Genomic DNA, 25,094 nt, shown 5'->3' with positions numbered 1-25,094 from the left:
TTCTCAAGAGTCTTCTCCAACACCACAGTTCAAAAGCATCAATTCTTTGGCACTCAGCTTTCTTTATAGTCCAACTCTCACATCCACACATGACTACTGGAAAAATCATAGCATTGACTAGATGGACCTTTGTTGGTGAAGGAATGTCTCTGCTGTCTAGATAGGTCATAGCTTTTCTTCCAAGGAGCAAGTGTCTTTTAATTTCATGGCTGCAGTCACCATCTTCAGTGATTTTGGAGCCCAGAAAAATAAAGTCTGTTACTGTTTCCATTGCTTCCCCATCTATTTGCAATGAAGTGATGGGACCATGCCATGATCATGGATGCCATGATCTTAGTTTTCTAAATGTTGAGTTTTAAGCCAGCTTTTTCACTCTCTTCTTTCACTTTCATTAAAAGGTTCTTTAGTTTTTCTTCGATTTCTGCCATAAGGGCAGTGTCATCTGCGTATCTGAGGTTATTGCTGTTTCTCCTGGCAATCTTGATTCCAGCTTGTGCTTCATTCAGTCTGGCATTTCACATGATGTACTCCGCACAGAAGTTAAATAAGCAGGGTGACAATATACAGCCTTGACCTGCTCCTTTCCCTGTTTCGAACCAGTCTGTTCCATGTACAGTTCTAACTGTTGCTTTCTGACCTGCACATAGATTTCTCAAGAGGCAGGTCAGGTGGTCTGTTATTGCCATTTCTTTCAGAATTTTCCACAGTTTATTGTGATCTACACAGTCAAAAGCTGGGTATAATCAATAAACCAGAAATAGATGTTTTTCTGGAACTCTCTTGCGTTTTCAATGATCTGGCGAATGTTGGCTATTTGATCTCTGGTTCCTCTGCCTTTTCGAAATCCAGCTTGAACATTTGAAAGTTCACAGTTCACATATTGCTGAAGCCTGGCTTGGAGAATTTTGAAAGTAAGAAATACATTTATTGACCTATTATTTTCACACTTATGTTTTCATGGGTAATAATGTATGCAAAGCTGTCTGAGTACTCAATGAGAAATCATTTTCAGCAAGTAGAGTACGGTTGGTATTTCTTTTTTAGGGTTGGCATTTTTCTCTCCCATAAGAGGAAAATGTTTACTCTTCATTAAACGTTTTGAATGCAACCACCATAATTTTTCAGATTATTATTAATAATTATAAAAAATTATTAATAATTTTTAAATGAGTAGCAGACTTGACTAATAGGAATTCACAGTTTCAAGGCTAAGATTAAGTAAGAATTAATGAACCTCTTTAAAGTGTTATGGTTAATTCAAAATTGTTCATTTAATCCCTAAATTGTGTCTGACTGACTTTTTTGCCACCTCACTGACCGCCAGCCAGACTCCTTTGTCCCTGAGATTTCTCAGCCAAGAGTACTGGAGTAGATCGTCCTTTCCTCCTCTAGCAGATCTTCCCAACCCAGGCACTGAACCCATGTCTCCTGCTTTGGAGGCGAATTCTTTACCACTGAGCCAACAAGGAAGCCCAAGGTTAATTCAACTTAAAACATAATCAAAACACCAAATCAATATGTTAATGTGTAAATGTAGCAGTGATTAAGTAAACAAGTGCTGAACTTATTTACTTGTTAGGTCAAAACAAAATAAAACAGAACAAAAAAACACTTGCTACAACACCAAGAAGAAAATTCCGATAATTTTGTTAGGAAGAGAATGTTTCTTACTGTTAACGTTAATAATTATGGTTTGAAATTTGCACCCTGGGTAGTGCGACATGAATCTAGAAATCTGTCTTTGATTGGTTAAAGTGAGTTTTATTGTTCATTGTTCAGTGTAAAATCTTCGATAGGGTTCTAGGGTGGATCAGTGGGCAGGGTTTAACCATCCTGGCTGGTTAGACCCAGTCATAGTGAAATACAGTATCCTAATTAGATACGATCCAAGCTCTAAGTGGAAACTCTTTCTTTCATATACCGAGGGCGGCTCAGCCTGCCTGCGCAGGGCTCCTTTGCCCCCGCCCCGTGGCCCTCAAGCTGCTTCTTGCCCTTCTCCACCTTTAGCCGAACCAACGAGAGAGGACACCGCCTGCGTCTAGAGCAGACTGGAACGTAAAGGAGGGCCTCTCGAAAGTGAGAGGAAAGCCGGGTGCGCTTGCGCTTTCGGCCCTTGAACCATACCGGATGTGGGGGAAGATGCTTTCAGAAAGCAGTTTGTTTTTGAAGGGTGTACTTCTCGGAAGCGTTTTTTGTGTCTTGATAACTATGCTAGGACATATTAAGATTGATTATGGAAAGAGAACGCACCACCATGAGCGTCACCACCTACAAGCTCCTAATAAAGAAGATATCTTGAAAATTTCAGAGGATGAACGCACGGAACTCAGTAAAAGCTTTCGGGTATACTGTATCATCCTTGTAAGACCGAAGGATGTGCGTCTCTGGGCTGCGGTGAAGGAGACGTGGGCCAAACACTGTGACAAAGCAGAGTTCTTCAGTTCTGAACATGTTAAAGTGTTTGAGTCAGTTAACATGGAAACTAATGACATGTGGTTAATGATGAGAAAAGCTTACAAATATGCCTTTGATAAATATAGAGACCAATACAACTGGTTCTTCCTTGCACACCCCACTACGTTTGCTATTATTGAAAACTTAAAGTACTTTCTGCTGAAAAAGAATTCGTCACAACCTTTCTATCTAGGCCACACTGCAAAATCTGGAGATCTTGAATATGTGAGTGTGGGAGGAGGAATTGTCTTAAGTATAGAATCAATTAAAAGACTTAACAGCCTTCTCAGTATTCCTGAAAAGTGTCCTGAAAAGGGAAGGATGGTTAGGGAGGTATCTGAAGATAAACAGCTTGCAGTCTGCCTGAAATATGCTGGAGTGTTTGCAGAAAATGCAGAAGATTCTAAAGGAAAAGATGTGTTTAATACCAAATCTGTTGGGATTTTTATTAGAGAGGCAATGACTAATCATCCCAACCAGGTGGTGGAAGGATGTTGTTCAGATATGGCTATTACTTTTAATGGGCTGACGTGTAATCAGATGTATGTGATGATGTATGGGGTATATCATCTAAGAGCATTTGGGCATGTTTTCAATGATGTGTTGGTTTTCCTACCTGTGAATGGTTCTGACAATGACTGAGAAGTGAAACAAGAATACGTATATTATCACCATGTAAGACACATGTTGTCATTATTTGTGGTAAAACTATATACCCAACACAGCAGTATGTTTCCTTGCTTTTTGTTGCCACTTAAAGTTTGGTGACACTGGTTTATTTGCACATTGAAGTTTAGTAGTACATTTTCAAATAGGGTGAGGTTTTTCTCTTGAAACGTATGAAAATTTTTTGTGTTGGGTAGAAATGTTTTAAGAATGATAATTTTAGAAATAAAGGATATACTTATAAATAATGTATTTTATGTGGTAAGTGTATTATAATTTATGTGGTAAATTCTAAATTATGAATATTAGAAATCTGTGGCACATATTTTTGCTGATTGACTATATTGGTATATGTGCTGTGCTGAGTTGCTCAGTTGTGCCTGACTCTCTGCGACCACATGGACTGTAGCCCTCCAGGCACCTCTGTCCATGGGGATTCTCCAGGCAAGAATATTGGAGTGGGTTGCTATGCTCTCCTCCAAGGGATCTTCCCAACCCAGGGGTCGAACCCAGGTCTCAGGCATTGCAGGCAGATTCTTTCATCATGTGAGCTACTAGGGAAGCCCCAGAATACTGGAGTGGGTAGGCTATCCCTTCTGCAGAGGATCTTGCTGACCTAGGAATCCAATCTGGGTCTCCAGCATCGGAGGCAGATTCTTCACCAGCTGAGCTACCAGGAAAGTCCTATATTGGTATATAGAAGCATAAAAATGAAATGTAGTGCTTTGATGACTTAGCCGAAATGAAATCCTTAAAGGTGTACTCAAGTAGAACTCAGTGGTGGTACTCCTCAGTAATCATGTTACCTTCACCGATGTCAGGCTCTTTTATTGTCCTGTGTTGTCAGCATCCGGAGGCAAAGTCCTAAATCTGTTTTGAAGTGTACTTCGGCAGAGATTGTATACAGAGGTGTGTACTCTTTCAGAGGTAGAAAATAATGTCTTTTGTTGTTTGGTCACTCAGTTGTGTCTGACTCTTTGTGACCCCATGGGTTGCAGTACACCAGGCTTCCCTGTCTTTCACCATCTCCTGGAGCTTGCTCAAACTCATGTCCAGTGAGTCAGTGATGCCTTCCAATCATCTCGTCCTCTGTTGTTCCTTACTCCTCGTGCCTTCAATCTTTCCCAGCGTCGGGTCTTTTCTAATGAGTCAGCTCGTCGAATCAGGTGGCCAAAGTATTGGAGCTTCAGCTTCAACATCAGTCTTTCCAATGAATATTCAGAACTGATTTCCTTTAGGATTGACTGATTTGATCTCTTTGCAGTCCAAGAGACTCTCAAGAGTCTTCTCCAATGCTGGGCTGGATGAAGCACAAGCTGGAATCAAGATTGCCAGGAAAAATATCAATAACCTCAGATATGCAGATGACACAACCCTTATGGCAGAAAGTGAAGAAGAACTAAAGAGCCTCCTGATGAAAGTGAAAATGTTGGCTTAAAGCTCAACATTCAGAAGACTAAGATCATGGCATCTGGTCCCATCACTTCACGGCAAATAGATGGGGAGATAGTGGAAACAGTAACAGACTATTTTTGGAGGATCCAAAATCACTGCAGATTGTGACTGCAGCCATCAAATTAAAAGATGCCTGCTCCTTGGAAGAAAAGTTATGACCAACCTAGACAGCATACTAAAAGCAGAAACATTACTTTGCCAATAATGTCCCTCTAGTCAAAGCTATATTTTTTCCAGTAGTCATGTATGGATGTGAGAGTTAGACTATAAAGAAAGCTGAGCACCAAAGAATTGATGCTTTTGAACTGTGGTGTTGGAGAAGACTCTTGTAAGTCCCTTGGACTGCAAGGAGATCCAACTAGTCCATCCTAAAGGAAATAAGTCCTTGGTGTTCATTGGAAGGACTGATGCTGAAGCTGAACTCCAATACTTTGTCCACCTCATGTGAAGAAGTGACTCATTTGAAAAGAACCTGATGCTGGGAAAGATTGAAGGTGGGAGAAGAGGATGACGGGATTAGATGGTTGGATGGTATCACTGTCTCAATGGATATGAGTTTTAGTATACTCTGGGAGTTGGTGATAAAGAAGGAGGCCTGGCGTGCTGCAGTCCATGGGGTCACAAAGATCGAACACGACTGAGTGACTGAACTGAACTGAACATTTCAAAATAACCACGAATGCCACATTAGTTGGGTGCATGTTCCACTTTTAGTTGATTGAGAATCACATCTTAGGATGGGTATCTCTGTCTGTCAAAATTTTACCGATAATAGCTACAGAAATGTTCCCCTACTATTAGCAAGTGTTGGAACCAGTAGTGAAATCTAGGCCTCACATTAGAATCCATAGGTTTAAGCCTTTCACCACTAGGGAGCAGTCTCATCCTACCAACCCTCAAGGTTGTCTCTTAAAGATGTCTCGTGTGTATTTAATTCCTATCCTTGTCAATGTCACTTCCAAAGCCTCAGTGCTCTTTTAAGTCTCTCAGTTCATCCTCCCGCACTATCAAGGATGTCTGTGCAAATTCAACACCCCCACCCCTTGAGTATTTCATATGTCTTTAAAAATTATTAGCACTATATTAATTTTATTTCTTTCTACTTATATCCTAGAAATGTGCTTTTTTTTTTCTTTTGAAAAGTATAATCTCTTCTTTGCATGGGGTCATATTCCCTCATATTATTTGGATTTTAATCAGTATTTCTCTTCTGTCTATAAATGGGTCCTTTTTATTGAGTCCTAATTTACAGCCTCTTCTATCTTGATCTTCCTTGTTTCTGAATATTTCTGTCACCTGTCACTCTTCTCAGGCTCATTTTTATACCCTGTGGAATCCATTTTCCCCCTTTGAAGAATACTCTAAGCTGTGTAAACTGACAATGCCCACACCTCCTTCACTGAAACTACTGTTCCCTTGATTTCTATGAAACACGTTTCTTTTAACTTCCTTTTGCCTCTCCTGCTTAATCTTCAGGTGCTTCTCCTTCTTTAAAATATAACAAATATAAACAAATATAGACCTCTCTTTATATTTTATAAGTGTTTGTGTTCCTCAGTATTCCTTTCTTTAGTTTTTGACTCTTCACATTCTTTGCACTTTCAGCTCTATCTCCCACACCCACGCTGCTGATTTCCAAAGCTCTATTTTGAGTTATAACCATAGTCCTAAAGGTCAATATATATAACTGCAGAGCTTGCCAGTATATCTGGAAGAATCACAGTAATCCAAACTGAGCATGACCAAATAGAACATATCCTGTATATCTCCCAATAGTCTGAGAAAGAAAGAAACCCAAATAAACAGCAACTTTAACAAGTTGAGAGACAGTGACATTAACTTCAACAAGTTGAGAGAAAACTTCAACTTCAGCAAGGAGAGAAAATAGACATGCTCCTCAGCTGCATTCTATTAATAAGGGGCAATTACAGCCAATTACTTATTGTTTCTTAGCATCTACATTTAATAACCAATTCTGTCCACGTCCACCTTTCTTCCTAAATATCTTTTTCTGGTCATATGATTTATAATTAAATTCCTTGGTAATATATACTACCTACTGACAAAGAAATCCTTAGTGTAGCATCCAAGTACTGGCACCCGTACTCCTCTTTTCCTATGTGGTTTCACCTTATACCCCTACTTCTCTCTCAACATTTTTTTTTCAGTTGTACTTAATAGTTAATTCCCTGAGCCTTTTATGTATTGTCATGACTCTTTTTTATTAATGTATTTTTTTTTCTGCAATGACCTTCCCCATTTATTGGCAGCTGTCAAACCTGAAGTCTTTGAATCACTCCATATGGAAACAGGAAAAGTGAGAATGTAGGGATTCCACCAATTAATCATATTTCTATCACATTTCACCTATGTAGGTAGTCTTCCACTGCTCCTATTACAGAGTAGACTTTCACATAAATTTTTTTTATGTATACAGAGTGTACATCGGCAGATCTTCTGAATGAATGGATGGCAAGTAAACGTTGCTGTAGCTGTAGGAATGGAGTAAGAGCATTATATTTGTGGGTTGTTTTTTAAAATATTATGATTCTTGCCCTTGTGATAAACAATTTTAATTTCCAAAGAAGACACCTATGGCTTCAAAAGGACCGAGATCATAGGAAGTTTTGATTTATGTTATTTTATTATCATTACATTATCCACTCTTCCTCAAAGGGGCTTAGTTTCTCTTTAACCTCTGTCATTGGAGAGACCCTTGAGAGGCAACACAGGCTGAACATCTCTGACAACATTGGCTGTGGTGCTTCTAGAAATGCCTAGGAGCTTAATCACCCATTATACAATTGGGATGCTGTATTTGCTTGAACTGGTGATAAAAGATCAATTTTATAGATATTCTTTCTTTAAATTGAACTATTGATTTACAGTATTGTGTTAATTTCAAGTATACAGCAGAGTGACTCAGTTACACCTGTATATGTATATATACATATATTTTCAGTTTATTTTCCATTATAGGTTATTAGAAGATATTGACTATATAGATATTCTTAATTGTTGGAATATCAGGTGCAAATATTGTGACCATCTGAGAATTCTAAGTCATTTTCAACATAAGAGAACTGAAGTACTCATGATTTTTGCCCGAATTCCCAATGATATACTGCAAAGACTTGGAAATGTCCAGTACTTTATGTTCTACTCAAAGCTTCTCTGTACTTCTTTTCCAAAGAATTTTTCCGTTATATTTTCTATCAACTAAGTCTATTTTGTAGAATTTTTACCTATAAAAATTTCTAATATAAGACACTTACAAATCATTTGGTCTCAGATTTCCTGCTTTTAAAATCTAGTGTGCACTCCTAACAATGATTGTGAAGATATTTGTCACCAACTCCATAGAGAATCTGATAAATGCTATAGAGCATCTCCCCTTTATTGCACTTTTGCTGAAAAATTTGCATACAATTTTATGAGCATAAACACTTAAACCTTAACTCTCTCATCTCATGGAACCCAACATTTTAAAAATGTTATAACAGAATCTATTTTTTTAAAAAAATAGAAGTTAGTAGTAAGTCAAGGTATGATTGGTGAAACTAAAGATTCAAAGTATGACTTATTTTGTTCTTTGGACCTACTGGTTAAAGTGAGAGATACCTGGATATATCCAATCGAAGTTTAATCATATATGCTTTTGTTTCTTTCTCTCTCTCTTTTCTCTCTCTCTCTCTCTCTCTTTTTTTCTGTCTGAAGCTATAGATTAGCTCTTCAATATCAGTTTTCTGTTGCCCATGAAGATGTCATTTCTGTGGTCAAATACTTTCTACAAGATTAAATTCTTGCAAAATATGGAGTTGATCCCACTAGAGTCTGTATTTCAGGTGATAGTTCTGGGGGCTTAATTGCAGCAAGAACGACTCAAATGGTATGTTTTATGTGTTGCATATTATACATATTTATAACACATGCACACATGCTGTAATTCTAACACAAAAGTGTCGTTTTCTTTGTTAGGATATTTTTATCAGTCTTATATTTAAACTTTTAAATGGAAAAAAACCAAAAAAACCTTACTGTTCTTTTAAATAATTTTACCTTAAGACAAGGTGGCTTTAGAGCATTGAGGGAAATGAAATATAATTGTAAAGAAGGCTTTTCATTAGTTACCAATTTTGAGGGAAATAGAACAATGTCTAGGAACCACTATTTAGTATGACAAGAGATTTATTGTTCTCATTAGGTAAATTGTAAAGTCTACCAAGCACTTGGGATTACTGTAGTTCATGTATTTCAGTGGAATGTTAGCAGATAACATTTGGGCCATACAGCATGCTTGCATGGAAAAATTGTTGCTATTAAAAGAAAAAAGGACAATGGCCATTGTTAAAACACTTGCTGTGTGCACTTAATAATAACTGTCCACAATAACTAATAAAGTTGAAAAACAAATTTAGTACAATACATAATTCTTACCCCCAAAACCAATTTTTTTGGAACAAAACAATAAGCAGAGGAATTTAAAACCAGCAGGATTTGCTAACTCCTTTTGTATGACCGCTTTTGCTATTAGCCTGAGAAGGTATTAGTTGAGTCTCTGTCTCATTTTTATTTATGTGTGTGCTGTTGTTTCTTACACTCTGTTTTTGAGATGATCCACTTGGTTTATAAAATACCTGTCTGAAGGCACTGCAGTGAGATCATGGGCATTAGAGAGATTATGTTAGAGAAATCTGTCTTTCCTCATATTCTTTGTGGAATTGTGGCACCCACTACACATTGAGGGTGCAGTCGGCTGGCTAACATGTTTCTTGTGAGGTTCCACTGGGGCTTATCTTCAGTTATTCTCTCTTTAGAATTCCATGGATAGAGGAGCCTGGAGGGCTACAGTCCACAGGGTCTCAAAGAGTCAGACACGACTGACCAACTAAAACTTTCAGCTTCACTTAGTCTGTCAGCTACTTGACTGAGGGGTTAATTTTAAGAAATATCCTTTAGGTACTGAGATTTTCATGTAGAGTGGCAGCTGGTATATTCATTTCTACAGATGTCATTGTTAAGGACGTTGGTCTGTGGCTAGGTAATTGCTCCTCAGAGATTAGTTGTATATGGTGGCTCTTCTCACTTCATAGCTGAGATCTTAGGATACCACTTTTCTCTATAAGAAAGGGAAGCTCTAAATATGTGCTCCATGAAGACGAGATGTATATTAGAAATATTTCCTTTAATTTGGTCCAATTCCTTTTCAATTTAGATAATATGTGAGTTTGGAGATTGATATCCTATTACTGTATTCATTCTTTCTTCTCACTTAGGTCATGGTAGGTCAAAAATGATTTTTCAATATAGATAGTATTTCATCTAGGAATATTTTCCTAGGAATCATATAATATTTTTTATTTGGTGGTTATATGTGAATAAATACATGTGTGTATGTGTGAATCATTACTGATGAAACTGGGATGACACACTTCAATGCCCTTAAAATATAAATATGATGAAAAAAATTATTAGAAATTATATCATTTTCATAATTATTTACATCATAACAGCTGATTTGATTGGAATAAAGGCTGCCACTCCTATAGTTTTGAAGCCTTTAACAGATTCAAATTTTACTATATGTTTTTTTCAGATACAGAATGATCCAGAATTCAAAAATAAACTGAAAACACAAGCTGTAATTTACCCTAGCTTACAGGTCATTGATACCTCTATGCCATCTTACTAAGGAAATGAACATGGTCCATTTCTGTCAAAGAAACTGGTAATCAAACTTACATGCCTATATTTGACCCAGGATAAAGCAGTCCCCCAGGCAATAATAAAAAATCAACACATGCCTCATGGGTCCAGGCATCTGTTCAAGCTGGTTAACTGGAGCACCTTCCCTCCTGAGGAATACAAGAACTGTGTATATACTGAACCACATCTTGGGAGACATAATTTTCCATATCCAGCACTTTTGGATAGTAGGTTTTCACCCTTGGCAATCAATGATTCCCAGTTGCAAAAGTTGCCCTTTAACTTACTTCCCTACCTGTCAACATGATATTCTAAGAGATGTAGGACTTATACATGTCTCACAACTTCGAAATGTTGGAGTTAAAGTTTCTCATGACCATGTGAAGGGTGGAATCCATGGAGCTTCATCATTTATGGCTTCACCAATTTATTTACAGCTAGGCATTAGAATAAAAGATAAGCGGCTTACCTGGTGGCTCAGAGGTTAAAGTGTCTACCTGCAACGTGGAAGACCTGGGTTCGATCCGTGGGTCGGGAAGATCCCTTGGAGAAGGAAATGGCAACCCACTCCAGTATTCTTGCCTGGAGAACCCCATGGACGGAGGAGCCTGGTGGGCTACAGTCCGTGGGGTCGCAAAGAGTCGGACACGACTGAGTGACTTCACTTTCACTTTAAGCATATTAATTGGCTAGAGGAAAATCTATAAATAGTACATATAACTAACTTGCTAATCACTGTTACAGTCAAAAGGCTATATTTTAACATTTGTGAATTTAAGTGACAATTGCTTTTAGCTTTGATCAACCAAGGTTTAAATCAAAGCAAAATTACTGTGCATCTTAGAAAAAAGTAATTTCCCTAATCTTGCTAAAAGGAAGACTTACACTGTATTTATCCCATTAAGTGTCATTTATCCTGTTTGATACAAGTAAAATATTCACCAATCACAGTAAAGTATAAAAATTAAGTATGATTATAAGCAAAATTCACATGAAAGCTTCCATGTAAGACAGGAATGGTAATGTATTGGTAACTGAGAAGAAATTTTAAGAAAGAAAAATTGAAATGTCTTTTAGATGGGGTGGCAGAACACTACCGTCAAGTGTTTTTTTTTTTTTTTTTCAGTTAGTGGTCCATACATTAATTTTATCTACCCTATGTTAATCATTAGTTTTCTTTCACTCACACAAAGTCTGCTTTCAGACATATTGCTAATCTTCTTTGCTTTTACAAGGAAATGATCAACATCTGAACTGTGCATTCTTTCAAAAACCTCAATATTTAACTGTAACTAAAGGTTTAGAAATGTCAATCCTGAAGGTAGACAAGTTATTCCACTGATTTCTGTGTATGAATTATTTATCCAAGAAGTTTCTTAACCAATTGTACATGGAAGTGAGAATTATGTATTCTATTATTTTGAACTTTTCGAGTGAATGGTTTTTATTTTCACAAGGAGCTACATATATTAAAATGATATTTAAACTGATGATCTCCAGACTTGTGGACTTCCCTGTGATGAAGGGGCCCAGATTAGTCCACTAACTCATGTTAGTCCACATCAACCTTACAACTAAAATTTATTACCTTTAGGTGACATCATAAGCAGTGTCTAATTTTCTGAGGTCCCTGTGATGCTGCTCTTGCATGTGTTATTTTCCCTGTTCTGTGTCTTTTTTAAAATCTGAGTAAACTTGGTACTGTGTACATGTAATTGTATTTTGTTGTGTTCATTTGTTTGATAACTTAATTCCAAAACCCATTGTTGGAGTCTGCAGCTTCATTATTTGGTTTTGGGACATCTCAACATATAATCTATCCTCTAATCTTTCAGCACATTCCATCATATTAAGGTCTGCTCTGAAATCCAAATACTAAACTATTACATCATCTCCCAAAAGAGTTGATTAATATGTTTTCTTTGATATTAGTTGTTTCATCATTATGTGTGAAATAACATCCTATTCAACAATCATCTAGTTGTCTCATTTGTAAAAGATACATTGTTCAAAAATGTCATCTATAAACTGCACTTGAAAAAATTTGCTTGCATTAATCATTAGAATCACGTGAGTAGACAGTTTGTGTTGAAAATTTGTTTTGTAAGCATCATTATTTACATTTATTATAAAACTTTACATAAAACATTGTAGTTGTCAATATTACAAACCAGTAAGTTCATGTGTAAACACTATAGTGATTAACAAGTAATTTTTGAGGAAGGATTTGTGCTATTGAAGACCGTTTTCAGACTATCAAAAATTTATGACATTCATGCAGATATAAAAAATGAACATAGACTAAAACTATATTTTAATTCATTCAGGAAGAAACTAAGGCGATTTTTACAACTTCTTCAAAAGAGAATCCAGAGTGACACAAATAGACGGAGAGATACACCATGTTCTTAGATGGGAATGATCAATATTGTGGGAATGACTATGCTATGCAAAGTAATCTAGAGATTCAATGCAATCTCTGTTAAATTACCAATGGAAGTTTTCACAGAATTAGAACAAAAAATTTTTCAATTTTTTTGAAACACAAAAAACCTCAAATAGCCAAATCATTCTTGAGAAAGAGAAACAGAGCTGGAGGATCCTGACTTCAGACAATACTACAAAGCTGCAGTCATAAAAACAGTATGGAACTAGCACAAAAACAGAAATATAGATCAGTGGAACTGAATAGAATTCCAGAGATAAACCCATGCACCTACGTCACCTAATCTATGACATAAGAAGCAAGAATGTATAATGGAGTAAATAAAAGCATCTTCAATAAATAATGCTGGGGAAACCAGACAGCTACATATAAAAGAATGAAATTAGAACACTCCCTAACACCACACACAAAAACAAGCTCAAAATGGATTAAAGACCTAAATGTAAGGCCTGAAAGTTTAAAACTCTTGGAAAGCATAGATAGAACACTTTTGACATAAATAGCAGCAAGGTCTTTTTTGATCAACCTCCAGGCTTCCTGGGTGGCTCAGGTAAAGAATCTGCCTGTCAATACAGGAGATGCAGGAGATGGGGGCTCAATCCCTGGGTCAAGAAGATCCCTTGGAGAAGGAAATGACAACCCACTCTAGTTTTCTTGACTGGAGAATTCTATGGACAGAGGAACCTGGCAGGCTATAGTCCATGGAGTCACAAACAGTTGGACACAATGGAGTGACTAAATGTGCACGTGTGCACACACACACACACACACACACACAAGTAATGAAAATAAAAGCAAAAATAAATGTAGAGAATCTAATTGAACTTGAAAGCTTTTGCACAGCTAAGGAAACCATTTAAAAATGATAATACAACCCTTAGAATGGGAGAAAAATATTTACAAAAGCAGCAATTGACATGTGATTAACCTCCAAAATAAAAAGCTCATGCAGCTAAATATTAAAAAAAAATGGGCAAAATATTTAAACAGACATTTCTTCAAAGAAGACTTAAAGATGGCCAAAAAGCACGTGAAAAGATGCTGAACATCACTAATTACTAGAGAAATGCAAATCAACTACAATGAGGTATCACCTCACACCAGTCAGAATAATCATCATTAAAATTCTACAAACAATAAATGCTGGAGACAGTGTGGAGAATAAAGGACACTCTTACTCTGTTGGTGGGACTATAAATTGGTGTAGCCATGATGGAGAACAGTATGGAGGTTCCTTGAAGACCTAAAAACAGGGCTACCAGTAATCTTACTCCTAGGCATATCTCTGAAGAAAGCTGTGTTTTGAAAGAATGCATGTACCCCAATATTCACTGAGGCACTATTTAAATAGCCAGGACATGGAAGCAACCTAAATATCCATGATGAGAGAAATGATAAAGATGATATGCTGCCTATATATAGTGGAATACTACTCAGCCATTAAAACAAAACAAAACAAAACAAAATGATGTTATTTGGAGAGACAGGGTGGACCTAGATATTGTCATACTGAGTGAATGAGGTAAAACAGAGTAAGCCAAATATTATGTGATATCTCCTGTATTAGAATCTAAAAAAATAGTACAATGAACTGATTTACAAAATCGAAGTAGACTCACAGATAAGAAACAAACTTAAGGTTGCTGAGAGAGAAAGAAGGGAGAGGGATAAATTGGGGGATTGGGCTTGACATATATACACTATTATATATAGAATAGTTAACTGATAAGAATGTACTGTAAAGCACAGGGAATGTTGCTAAATAGTTTGTAATGACCTATACAGGAAAAGAATCTAAAAAAGAGTGGATATACATATACATATAACTGAATCACTTTGCTGCACAGCACAAACTAACACAACACTGTAAATCAACTATACTCCAATAAAAATTAATTTAAAAGTTAGCTATAGGTAAACATTCCTTGAACTAAAAATGAATACATATACATAAGTAAATGGATTCCTTAAGCAAAAAAAAAAAAAGGGACCAATATAATGAAAAAATATCCAGTACCATGTGTAAGATAGACAGCTAGTGGGCAACTGCTGTATAGCACTGGGAGCTCAGTTTGGTGCTCTGTGATGACATAGAGGGGTGGGATGGGGTGTTCGGAGGGAGACTCAAGATGGAGGAGATAGACATATACATATAGTTGATTCACTTCATTGTGTAGCAGAAATTAACATAGCATTGGGAAGCAATTCTACTGCAGTTTTTAAAAAAGTTACAAAAATAAGCCCTCAAGACAATGAACAGTTAATGCAGGCAATGTGCAGCTGAAAAACATTTCAAAGACCAAAAAAGACTACACCCAAATAATCTTGAGAAATATACAGATTACTTAGAAAGAACTCCTAAGCAACTTACCGTTTTTTATTAAAGTATATTTTTTTCCCCTGTAGCAAAAAGAAGGAAAAAGTGTAGATAAAATTTTCTATTCTTCAAACCACAAGAACAATTCACCAGGTGAATTATGTCTGTAGATATATAGGGGTGGATGGATGAGCCAGTTAAAGAGCTTGGAGGATATGGTTAAAGCAACAATAGTAAAAAATAGCAGTTAGATGTGGAGCTACGTTAAAAATAAGGTATCAGAGTTTTGAGGTTTGTTGTTGTTTAGTGACCAAGTTGTGTCTAACTCTTTAAGACTGCATGGACTGTAGTGTGCCAGGCTCCTCTGTATGTGGGATTTCCCAGCAAGAATACTGAGGGGTTTGCCACTTTCTTCTCCAGGGGTTATTCCCAACCCAGGGATTGAACCTGTATACCCTGCCTTGGCAGGCAGATTCTTTACCACTGAGCCACCAACAGAGATCCCATTTGAGGCTTAATCATCTGCTATTTAAAAGGATATGAGATGTGTTAAGTGATGATTATGATTATTTAATGAGTATAACAATTTTCCTGACACATGTATGTGTTCAATCAATTTTAACTTTTAGTTACTGTTATTAATGTTATAACAGATCAAATCAGCAATTCTAAAAGAAAAGAGGTTTTGATTAAGAGAGGTGATTTAGGTAACAACACTGTGGGAAAGGGAAGCTCTGAAAGGGATGGTACCTGGGGGAATCCAGACCTTTGAAGGTGAGTGAAAGAGGAGGTGCACAAAATGGGATAGTGGGCACCTGAAGAATCTGAACCACTTTTAGGTCTCCCTGACTAGGCCCTAGATGCTATCCTGGTCCCTTAGGCAGCCTATGCTAATTTTAGAGAAAGACGTAGAGCTGACCCCTCCTCCTTCCATACTAAGTAGTAGACCAGATAGAGTCTTTCCTCAGGGTATGGGCTGTTGGCCACTTTGCTTTGTGTTGGGCTTCAATTTTTATTGTTTTTCCTTCTTGCTGAAATATTAGAGTGTGAGTCTATAGTTCAAGTTAAAGCTCAAGGTGCATGGATCAGGAAGCTTAGTTTGTGAATTTCTACCTTCTGGCCTGCACACTAAGCGCAGGCGGCGACCAAGAGCTACCCCACATCCGAGGTCAGGGACAGCGGCCTAGAGTGCCAGGCTGTGATGGCACAGGAATGGCTGAGAGGAGCTACCCTGACCCCAAGGCCAAGGACGGTGGCAGAGAGGAGCCACCCTGTGTCCGAGGCCAGGGGCAGCGCCTGAGAGGAGCCACCCTATGTCTGAGGCTAGGGGTGGCACCTGAGGCCAGGGAAAAGACCAGGAGGAGCAACCCCATGCCCAAGGAGTGGTGGCAGCCTGGCGCAGGAGGGCCTAGAGAAGCCATCCCATGCTGAAGGTCAGAAAGGGTGGCAGGAGGAGATAACCCTCATCCAAGGTAAGGAGCAGCGGCTGCGCTTTGCTGGAGCAGCCATGAAGAGATACCCCATGCCCAAAGTAAGAGAAACCCAAGTAAAATGGTAAGTGTTGCAAGAGGGCATCAGAAAGCAGACACACTGAAGCCATACTCACAGAAATTTAGTCAATCTAATCACACTAGGACCACAGCCTTTTCTAACTCAATCAAACTAAGCCATGTCCACGGGGCAATGCAAGACGGGTGGGTCATGGTGGAGAGGTCTGACAGAATGTGGTTCACTGGAGAAGGGAATGGCAAACCACTTCAGTATTCTTGCCTTGAGAACCCTATGAACAGCATGAAAAGGCAAAATGATAGGATACTGAAAAAGGTACTCCCCAGGTCAGTAGGTGCCCAATATGCTACTGGAGGTCAGTGGAGAAATAACTCCAGAAAGAATGAAGGGATGGAGCCAAAGCAAAAACAATACCCAGCTGTGGATGTGCCTGATGATAGAAGCAAGGTCCGATGCGGTAAAGAGCAATTTTGCATAGGAACCTGGAATGTCAGGTCTATGAATCAAGGCAAATTGGAAGTGGTCAAAGAGGAGATGGCTAGAGTGAACATCAACATTCTAGGAATCAGCGAACTAAAATGGACTGGAATGGGTGAATTTAACTCAGATGACCATTATATCTACTACTGCAGGCAGGAATCCTTCAGAAGTAATGGAGTAGCCATCATGGTCAGCAAAAGAGTCCAAAATGCAGTACTTGGATGCAATCTCAAAAATGACAGGATGATCTCTGTTCGTTTCCAAGGCAAACCATTCAGTATCACGGTGATCCAAGTCTATGTCCCAACCAGTAACACTGAAGAAGCTGAAGTTGAACACTTCTAAGAAGACCTACAAGACCTTTTAGAACTAACACCCAAAAAAGATGTCCTTTTCTTTATAGGGGACTGGAATGCAAAAATAGGAAGTCAAGAAACACCTGGAGTAACAGGCAAATTTGGCCTTGGAATGTGGAATGAAGCAGGGCAAAGACTAATAGAGTTTTGCCAAGAGAATGCACTGGTCATAGCAAACACCCTCTTCCAACAACACAAGAGAAGACTCTACAGATGGACATCACCAGATGGTCAACACCGAAATCAGATTGATTATAATCTTTGCAGCCAAAGATGGAAAAGCTCTATACAGTCAGCAAAAACAAGACCAGGAGTGGACTGTGGCTCAGATCACGAACTCCTTATTACCAAATTCAGACTTGAACTGAAGAAAGCAGGGAAAACAGCTAGACCATTCAGGTATGACCTAAATCAAATCCCTTATGATTATAAGATGGAAGTGAAAAATAGATTTAAAAGGGCCTAGATCTGATAGACAGAGTGCCTGATGAACTATGGAGTGAGGTTCGTGACATTGTACAGGAGACAGGGATCAAGGCCATCCCCATGGAAAAGAAACGCAAAAAAGCAAAATGGCTGTCTGGGGAAGCCTTACAAATAGCTGTGAAAAGAAGAGAAGCAAAAAGCCAAGGAGGAAAGGAAAGATATAAGCATCTGAATGCAAAGTTCCAAAGAAGAGCAAGAAGAGATAAGAAAGCCTTCTTCAGCGACCAATGCAAAGAAATAGAGGAAAACAGCAGAATAGGAAAGACTAGAGATTTCTTCAAGAAAATTAGAGACACCAAGGGAACATTTCATGCAAAGATGGGCTCGATAAAGGACAGAAATGGTACGGACCTAACAGAAGCAGAAGATATTAAGAAGAGGTGGCAAGAATACACAGAAAAACTGTACAAAAAACATCTTCATGACCAAGATAATCATGATGGTATGATCACTCACCTGGAGCCAGATATCCTGGAGTGTGAAGTCAAGTGGGCCTTAGAGAGCATCACTATGAACAAATCTAGTGGAGGTGATGGCATTCCAGTGAAGCTATTTCAAATCCTGAAAGATGATGCTGTGAAAGTGCTGCACTCAATATGCCAGCACATTTGGAAAACTCAGCAGTGGCCACAGGCCTGGAAAAGGTCAGTTTTCATTCCAATTCCAAAGAAAGGCAATGCCAAAGAATGCTCAAACTACTGCACAATTGCACTCATCTCACATGCTAGTAAAGTAATAGTCAAAATTCTCCAAGCCAGGCTTCAGCAATACATAAACCATGAATTTCCTGATGTTCAAGCTGATTTTAGAAAAGGCAGAGAAACCAGAGGTCAAATTGCCAAGATCCGCTGGATCATGGACAAAGCAAGAGAGTTCCAGAAAAATATCTATTTCTGCTTTACTGACTATGCCAAAGCCTTTGACTGTGTGGATCCCAATCAACTGTGGAAAATTCTGAAAGAGATGGGAATACCAGACCACCTGACCTAACTCTTGAGAAATCTGTATGCAGGTTAGGAAGCAACAATTAGAACTGGACATGGAACAACAGACTGGTTCCAAATAGGAAAAGGAGTATGTCAAGGATGTATATTGTCACTCTGTTTATTTAACTTATATGCAGAATATATCATGAGAAATGCTGGACTGGAAGAAGCACAAGCTGGAATCAAGATTGCCAGGAGAAATATCAATAACCTCAGATATGCAGATGATACCACCCTTATGGCAGAAAGGGAAGAGGAACTAAAAAGCCTCTTGATGAAAGTGAAAGAGGAGTGTGAAAAAGTTGGCTTAAAGCTCAACATTCAGAAAATGAAGATCATGGCATCCGGTCTCATCACTTCATGGGAAATAGATGGGGAAACTGTGTCAGACTTTATTTTTTTGGGCTCCAAAATCACTGCAGATGGTGACTGCAGCCATGAAATTAAAAGACGCTTACTCCTTGGAAGAAAAGTTATGACCAACCTAGATAGCATATTCAAAAGCAGAGACATTACTTTGCCAACTAAGGTCCATCTAGTCAAGGCTATGGTTTTTCCAGTAGTTGTGTATGGATGTTAGAGTTGCACTGTGAAGAAGGCTGAGCACTGAAGAATTGATGCCTTTGAAGTGTGGTGTTGGAGAAGACTCTTGAGAGTCCCTTGGACTGCAAGGAGATCCAACCAGTCCATTCTGAAGGAGTTCAGCCCTGGGATTTCTTTGGAAGGAATGATGCTGAAGCTGAAACTCCAGTTCTTTGGCCACCTCATGCGAAGAGTTGACTCATTGGGAAAGACTTTGATGCTGGGAGGGACTGGGGGCAGGAGGAGAAGGGGACGACAGAGGATGAGATGGCTGGATGGCATCACTGACTCGATGGACGTGAGTCTGAGTGAACTCCGGGAGTTGGTGATGGACAGTGAGTCCTGGTGTGCTGCGATTCATGGGGTCGCAAAGAGTCGGACACGACTGAGCCACTGAACTGAACTGATGTGGTTTAATAGGAGAAGGAAATGGCAACCCACTCCAGTATTCTTGCCTAGAGAATCCTGTGGACAGAGGAGCCTGGTGGGCTGCTGTCCACAGAGTCACACAGAGTCGGACACGACTGAAGCGACTTAGCATGCATGCATTGATTGGAGAAAGAAGTGACAACCCACTCCACTCTTCTGTCCTGGAGAATCCCAGGGACAGAGAAGCCTGGTGGGCTGCTGTCTATGTGGTTGCACAGAGTCAGACATGACTAAAGCGACTTAGCAGCAGCAGCATGTGGTTTAATATAGGTAGAGATTCACATAACCACCAACTATAATCAAAACATGAAAACATAACCCCTCAAAATCACCTTTGTGCCGCTTTTTTGTAGACTTCCCCATCCTAACCCCCTGGTAAGCACCAATCATTGTATGTTTGTATACATTGCCCTTTCTATTATTTCATAGAAATGGGTTCATATACATTTGGATTTTGAGTCCAGCTTGATGTATTTCACTATGCACAATGCGTTAGAGAGTAATCCATGCTGTGAGAGTATAATAAATTAGATCCCTTCTAAAGCTGTGTAGTATTCCATTATATGAATGTATCACAGTTTGTCCTCAATAAACAGTTGAAGGATATTTGGGCTGACCAACTTTGGAGTGGATATGAATAAAGTTGCTAAAGCACTCATACACATGCTTTTGTATGAACAAAAATTTTAGTTTCTGTTAGGTAAATACCTAGAAATAGATTGCTAGTTCATGATAAAAACATATATTTATCTTTACAAGAAACTACCAAAATACTTCCTAAAAATCTTGTACCATTTTGTGTTTCCATCTGCAATATATGGAAGATTTAGTTGTTCTATGTTCTACTAGCACTTAGTATTTTCAGTTTTTCTTTAAAAACCATTCTAATAAGTGTGTCAAATATCTGATTGTAGTGTACATTTGCATTTCCTTAATGACTAAAGGTCATACCTGAATGGTCTAGTGGTTTTCCCTACTTTCTTCAATTTAAGTCTGAATTTGGCAATAAGGAGTTCATTATCTGAGCCACAGTCAGCTGCTGGTCTTGTTTTTGCTGACTGTATAGAGCTTCTCCATCTTTTGCTGACTGTATAGAGCTGCAAAGAATACAATCAATCTGATTTCGGTGTTGACCATCTGGTGATGTCCATCTGTAGAGTCTTCTCTTGTGTTGTTGGAAGAGGGTGTTATACTATGACCAGTGCATTCTCTTGGCAAAACTCTATTAGTCTTTGCCCTGCTTCATTCCGCATTCCAAGGCCAAATTTACCTGCTACTCCAGGTGTTTCTTGACTTCCTACTTTTGCATTCCAGTCCCCTATAAAGAAAAGGACATCTTTTTTGGGTGTTAGTTCTAAAAGGTCTTGTAGGTCTTCATAGAACCGTTCAACTTCAGCTTCTTCAGCATTACTATTTGGGGCATAGGCTTGGATCATCATGATATTGAATGGTTTGCCTTGGAAATGAACAGAGATCATTCTGTCATTTTTGAGACTGAATCCAGGTACTGCATTTCAGACTCTTTTGTTGACCATGATGGCTACTCCATTACTTCTGAAGGATTCCTGCCTGAAGTAGTAGATATAATGGTCATCTGAGTTAAATTTATCCATTCCAGTCCATTTTAGTTCGCTGACTCCTAGAATGTTGATGTTCACTCTTGCCATCTCCTGTTTGACCATTTCCAATTTGCCTTGATTCATGGACCTAACGTTCCAGGTTCCTATGCAATATTGCTCTTTACCGCATCGGACCTTGCTTCTATCACCAGTCACATCCACAGCTGGGTATTGTTTTTGCTTTGGCTCCATCCCTTCATTCTTTCTGGAGTTATTTCTCCACTGATCTCCAGTAGCATATTGGCCACCTACCGACCTGGGGAGTTCCTCTTTCAGTATCCTATCTTTTTGCCTTTTCATGCTGTTCATAGGGTTCTCAAGGCAAGAATACTGAAGTGGTTTGCCATTCCCTTCTCCAGTGAATCACATTCTGTCAGACCTCTCTCCACCATGACCCGCCCATCTTGGGTGGCCCCACACGGCATGGCTTAGTTTCATTGAGTTAGATGAAGACCCCTCATCAGGGCCTAGAGATAGCTCCTCTAGGCCCTCCTGTGCCCGTGCAGCCATTGCTCCTTGGAGGTGAGGTAGCTCCTCCCAGCTGCCGCCCTTGGTAAAGTAATGCTCAAAATTCTCCAAGCCAGGTTTCAGCAATATGTGAACCATGAACTTTCAGATGTTCAAGCTGGTTTTAGAAAAGGCAGAGCAACCAGAGATCAAATTGCCAAGACCTGCTGGATCATTGAAAAAGCAACAGAGTTCCAGAAAAATATCTCTTTCTGCTTTATTTTGACTATGCCAAAGCCTTTGACTGTGTGGGTCACAATAAACTGTGGAAAATTCTTCAAGAGATGGGAATACCAGACCACTTGACCTGCCTCTTGAGAAACCTATATGCAGGTCAGGAAGCAACAGTTAGAACTAGACATGGAACAACAGACTGGTTCCAAATAGGAAAAGGAGTTTGTCAAGGCTGTATATTGTCACCCTGATTATTTAACTTATATGCAGAGTACATCATGAGAAAGTTGGGCTGGAAGAAGCGCAAGCTGGAATCAAGATTGCCAGGAGAAATATCAATAACCTCAGATATACAGATGACACCACCCTTATGGCAGAAAGTGAAGAGGAACTAAAAAGCCTCTTGATGAAAGTGAAAGGGGAGAGTGAAAAAGTTGGCTTAAAGCTCAACATTCAGAAAACTAAGATCATGGCATCTGGTCCCATCACTTCATGGCAAATAGATGGGGAAACGGTGAAAACAGTGTCAGACTTTATTTTGGGGGGCTCCAAAATCAGTGCAGATGGTGACTGCAGCCATGAAATTAAAAGATGCTTACTCCTTGGAAGGAAAGTTATGATCAACCTAGACAGCATATTCAAAAGCAGAGACATTACTTTGCCAACAAAGGTCCGTCTAGTCAAAGCTATTGTTTTTCCAGTAGTCATGTATGGATGTGAGAGTTGGACTGTGAAGAAAGCTGAGCACCAAAGAATCGATGCCTTTGAACTGTGGTGTTGGAGAAAACTCTTGAGAGTCCATTGGACTGCAAGGAGATCCAACCAGTCCATTCTAAAGGAGATCAGCCCTGGGATTTCTTTGGAAGAAATGATGCTAAAGCTGAAACTCCAGTACTTTGGCCACCTGATGTGAAGAGTTCATTGGAAAAGACTCTGATGCTGGGAGGGATTGGGGGCAGGAGGAGAAGGGGACGACAGAGGATGAGATGGCTGGATGGCATCACTGACTCGATGGACATGAGTTTCAGTGAACTCTGGAAGTTGTTGATGGACAAGGAGGCCTGGCGTGCTGCAATTTATGGGGTTTCAAAGAGTCAGACATGACTGAGCAACTGAACTGAACTGAACTGAATGACTAAAGGTATTGTATATATTTTCATGTATATATTTGCAATACCATTTATTTTTGGTGGTAATACATATGTTTAATCGTTTCTCCATTTGAAAAAATTGTTCGTTTTGCTATTGTCGACTATTGAGAGCTTTTCCTAATTGGTATATAAGTCATTTAGCAGAAACTTAATTTTGAAAATATTTTCTCCCAGTCTGGGGCTTCTCCTTTGTTGCCTTATGTTACACAGAAAAATATTTTATATTTTGTTGAAACATTTTAATCTTCCTTCTCTACCTTTATATTATATCTAAGAACATTTCACCTAACCTAAGATGACAAAGATTTTTTCCTATGATGTTTTCTAAGGGGCTTGCCATATTTTATTTTACATTTAAGTATTGGATATGGGTTAATATAATTATGAAGATTTGGTCAAGGTGCATTCTTTTTTCATATGGATGTCCAATTGTTCTAGCACCATTTATTGAAACACTTACCTTTCTTCATTGAATTGCATTGTATCTGTGTCAAAAATAAATTGATCATGTTTGTATTGGTTTATTTCCAAATTGACTGTTCTCTTTCCTTGATCTGTGAGTCCAGCTTTTCACTAGTGCTATTAATACATTGTATTGATTACTCTTGGGCTTCCCTAGGGGCTCATATGGTAAAGAGTCTGCCTGTAGTGTAGGAGACCCAGAGTTGGGAAGATCCCCTGGAGAAGGAAATGGCAACACACTCCAGTATCCTTGCCTGGAAAATTCCATGGATGGAGGAGCCTGGCAGGCTACTGTCCATGGGGCCACAAAGAGTCTGACAATACTGAGCAACTTCACTTCATTGATTCTCTATTAATAGTTTCTCAGTACTCTTGGAAGAAAAATTTATAGAGTCTTCTAGCCTGGTTCTTCATGATCAAGTTTGCTTTGGTTATTATAATTAATCATTCTTTTAATGTTTAAATTGAAATGTAGGGCCACCCAAGATGGACGGGTGATGAAGAGTTCTGACAAAACATGGTCCACTGGAGAAGGCAATGGTAAACCACTTCAGTGTTCTTCCCTTGAGAATCTCATGAACAGTATGAAAAGGTAAAAAGATACAACACTGAAAGATGAACTCCCCACGATGGTAGGTGCCCAATACACTAGTGCAGAAGAGTGGAGAAATAACACCAGAAAGAATGAAGAGGCGGTGCTGAAGTGAAAACAGCAGCCAGTTGTGGATGTGACTGGTGAAGGAAGTAAAGTCAATGCTGGAAAGAACAATATTGCACGGGAACCTGGAATGTTAGGTTCATGAATCAAGGCAAATTAGAAGTGGTCAGACAAGAGATGGTGAGAGTGAACATCAATATTTTAGGAATCAGTGAACTAGAATGGACCAGAATGGGTGAATTTCACTCAGATGAACCTTATATCTACTACTGTGGGCAAGAATTCCTTAGAATAGAGTAGCACTCATAGTCAACAAAAGAGTCCAAAATGCGGTATTTGGGTGCAATCTCAAAAATGACAGAATGATCTCTGTTTGTTTTCAAGGCAATCCATTCAATATAACAGTAATCCAAGGTGATACTCTAACCAGTAACGCTGAAGAAGCTGAAGTTGAATGGTTCTATGAAAACCTACAAGACCTTTTAGAACTAACACCCAAAAAAGATGTCCTTTTCTTTATAGGGGACTGGAATGCAGAAGTAGGTAGTCAAGAGATACTTGGAGTAACAGGCAAATTTGGCCTTGGAGTACAAAATGAAGCAGGACAAAGGCTAACAGAGTTTTGACAAGAACGCACTGGTCATAGCAAAC

At 38.8% G+C, this 25,094-nt stretch overlaps 1 protein-coding gene and 1 pseudogene across 1 annotated transcript; both read left to right on the top strand.

Annotated features, from left to right (window-relative positions):
- Positions 1 to 2,139: 2,139 nt before the first annotated feature.
- Positions 2,140 to 3,096, top strand: LOC138090439 (C1GALT1-specific chaperone 1-like). Its single transcript, XM_068986020.1, has one exon. It carries the CDS (start codon positions 2,140 to 2,142, stop codon positions 3,094 to 3,096), a length of 957 nt encoding a protein of 318 aa, XP_068842121.1.
- Positions 3,097 to 3,862: 766 nt separating this feature from the next.
- LOC138076794 (arylacetamide deacetylase-like 2) lies at positions 3,863 to 10,769 on the top strand (annotated as a pseudogene).
- Positions 10,770 to 25,094: the final 14,325 nt, after the last annotated feature.

The sequence above is a fragment of the Capricornis sumatraensis genome, chromosome 1 (assembly GCF_032405125.1).
Source record: "Capricornis sumatraensis isolate serow.1 chromosome 1, serow.2, whole genome shotgun sequence".
NCBI classification, from domain to species: domain Eukaryota; kingdom Metazoa; phylum Chordata; class Mammalia; order Artiodactyla; family Bovidae; genus Capricornis; species Capricornis sumatraensis.
Note: the sequence above shows the minus strand (reverse complement) of the source record. Positions and strands in the feature narration are given on the sequence as shown.

Coding starts and splice junctions, on each gene's coding strand:
- LOC138090439 (XM_068986020.1), top strand. CDS start 2,140: ATGCTTTCAGAAAGCAGTTTGTTTTTGAAGGGTGTACTTCTCGGAAGC.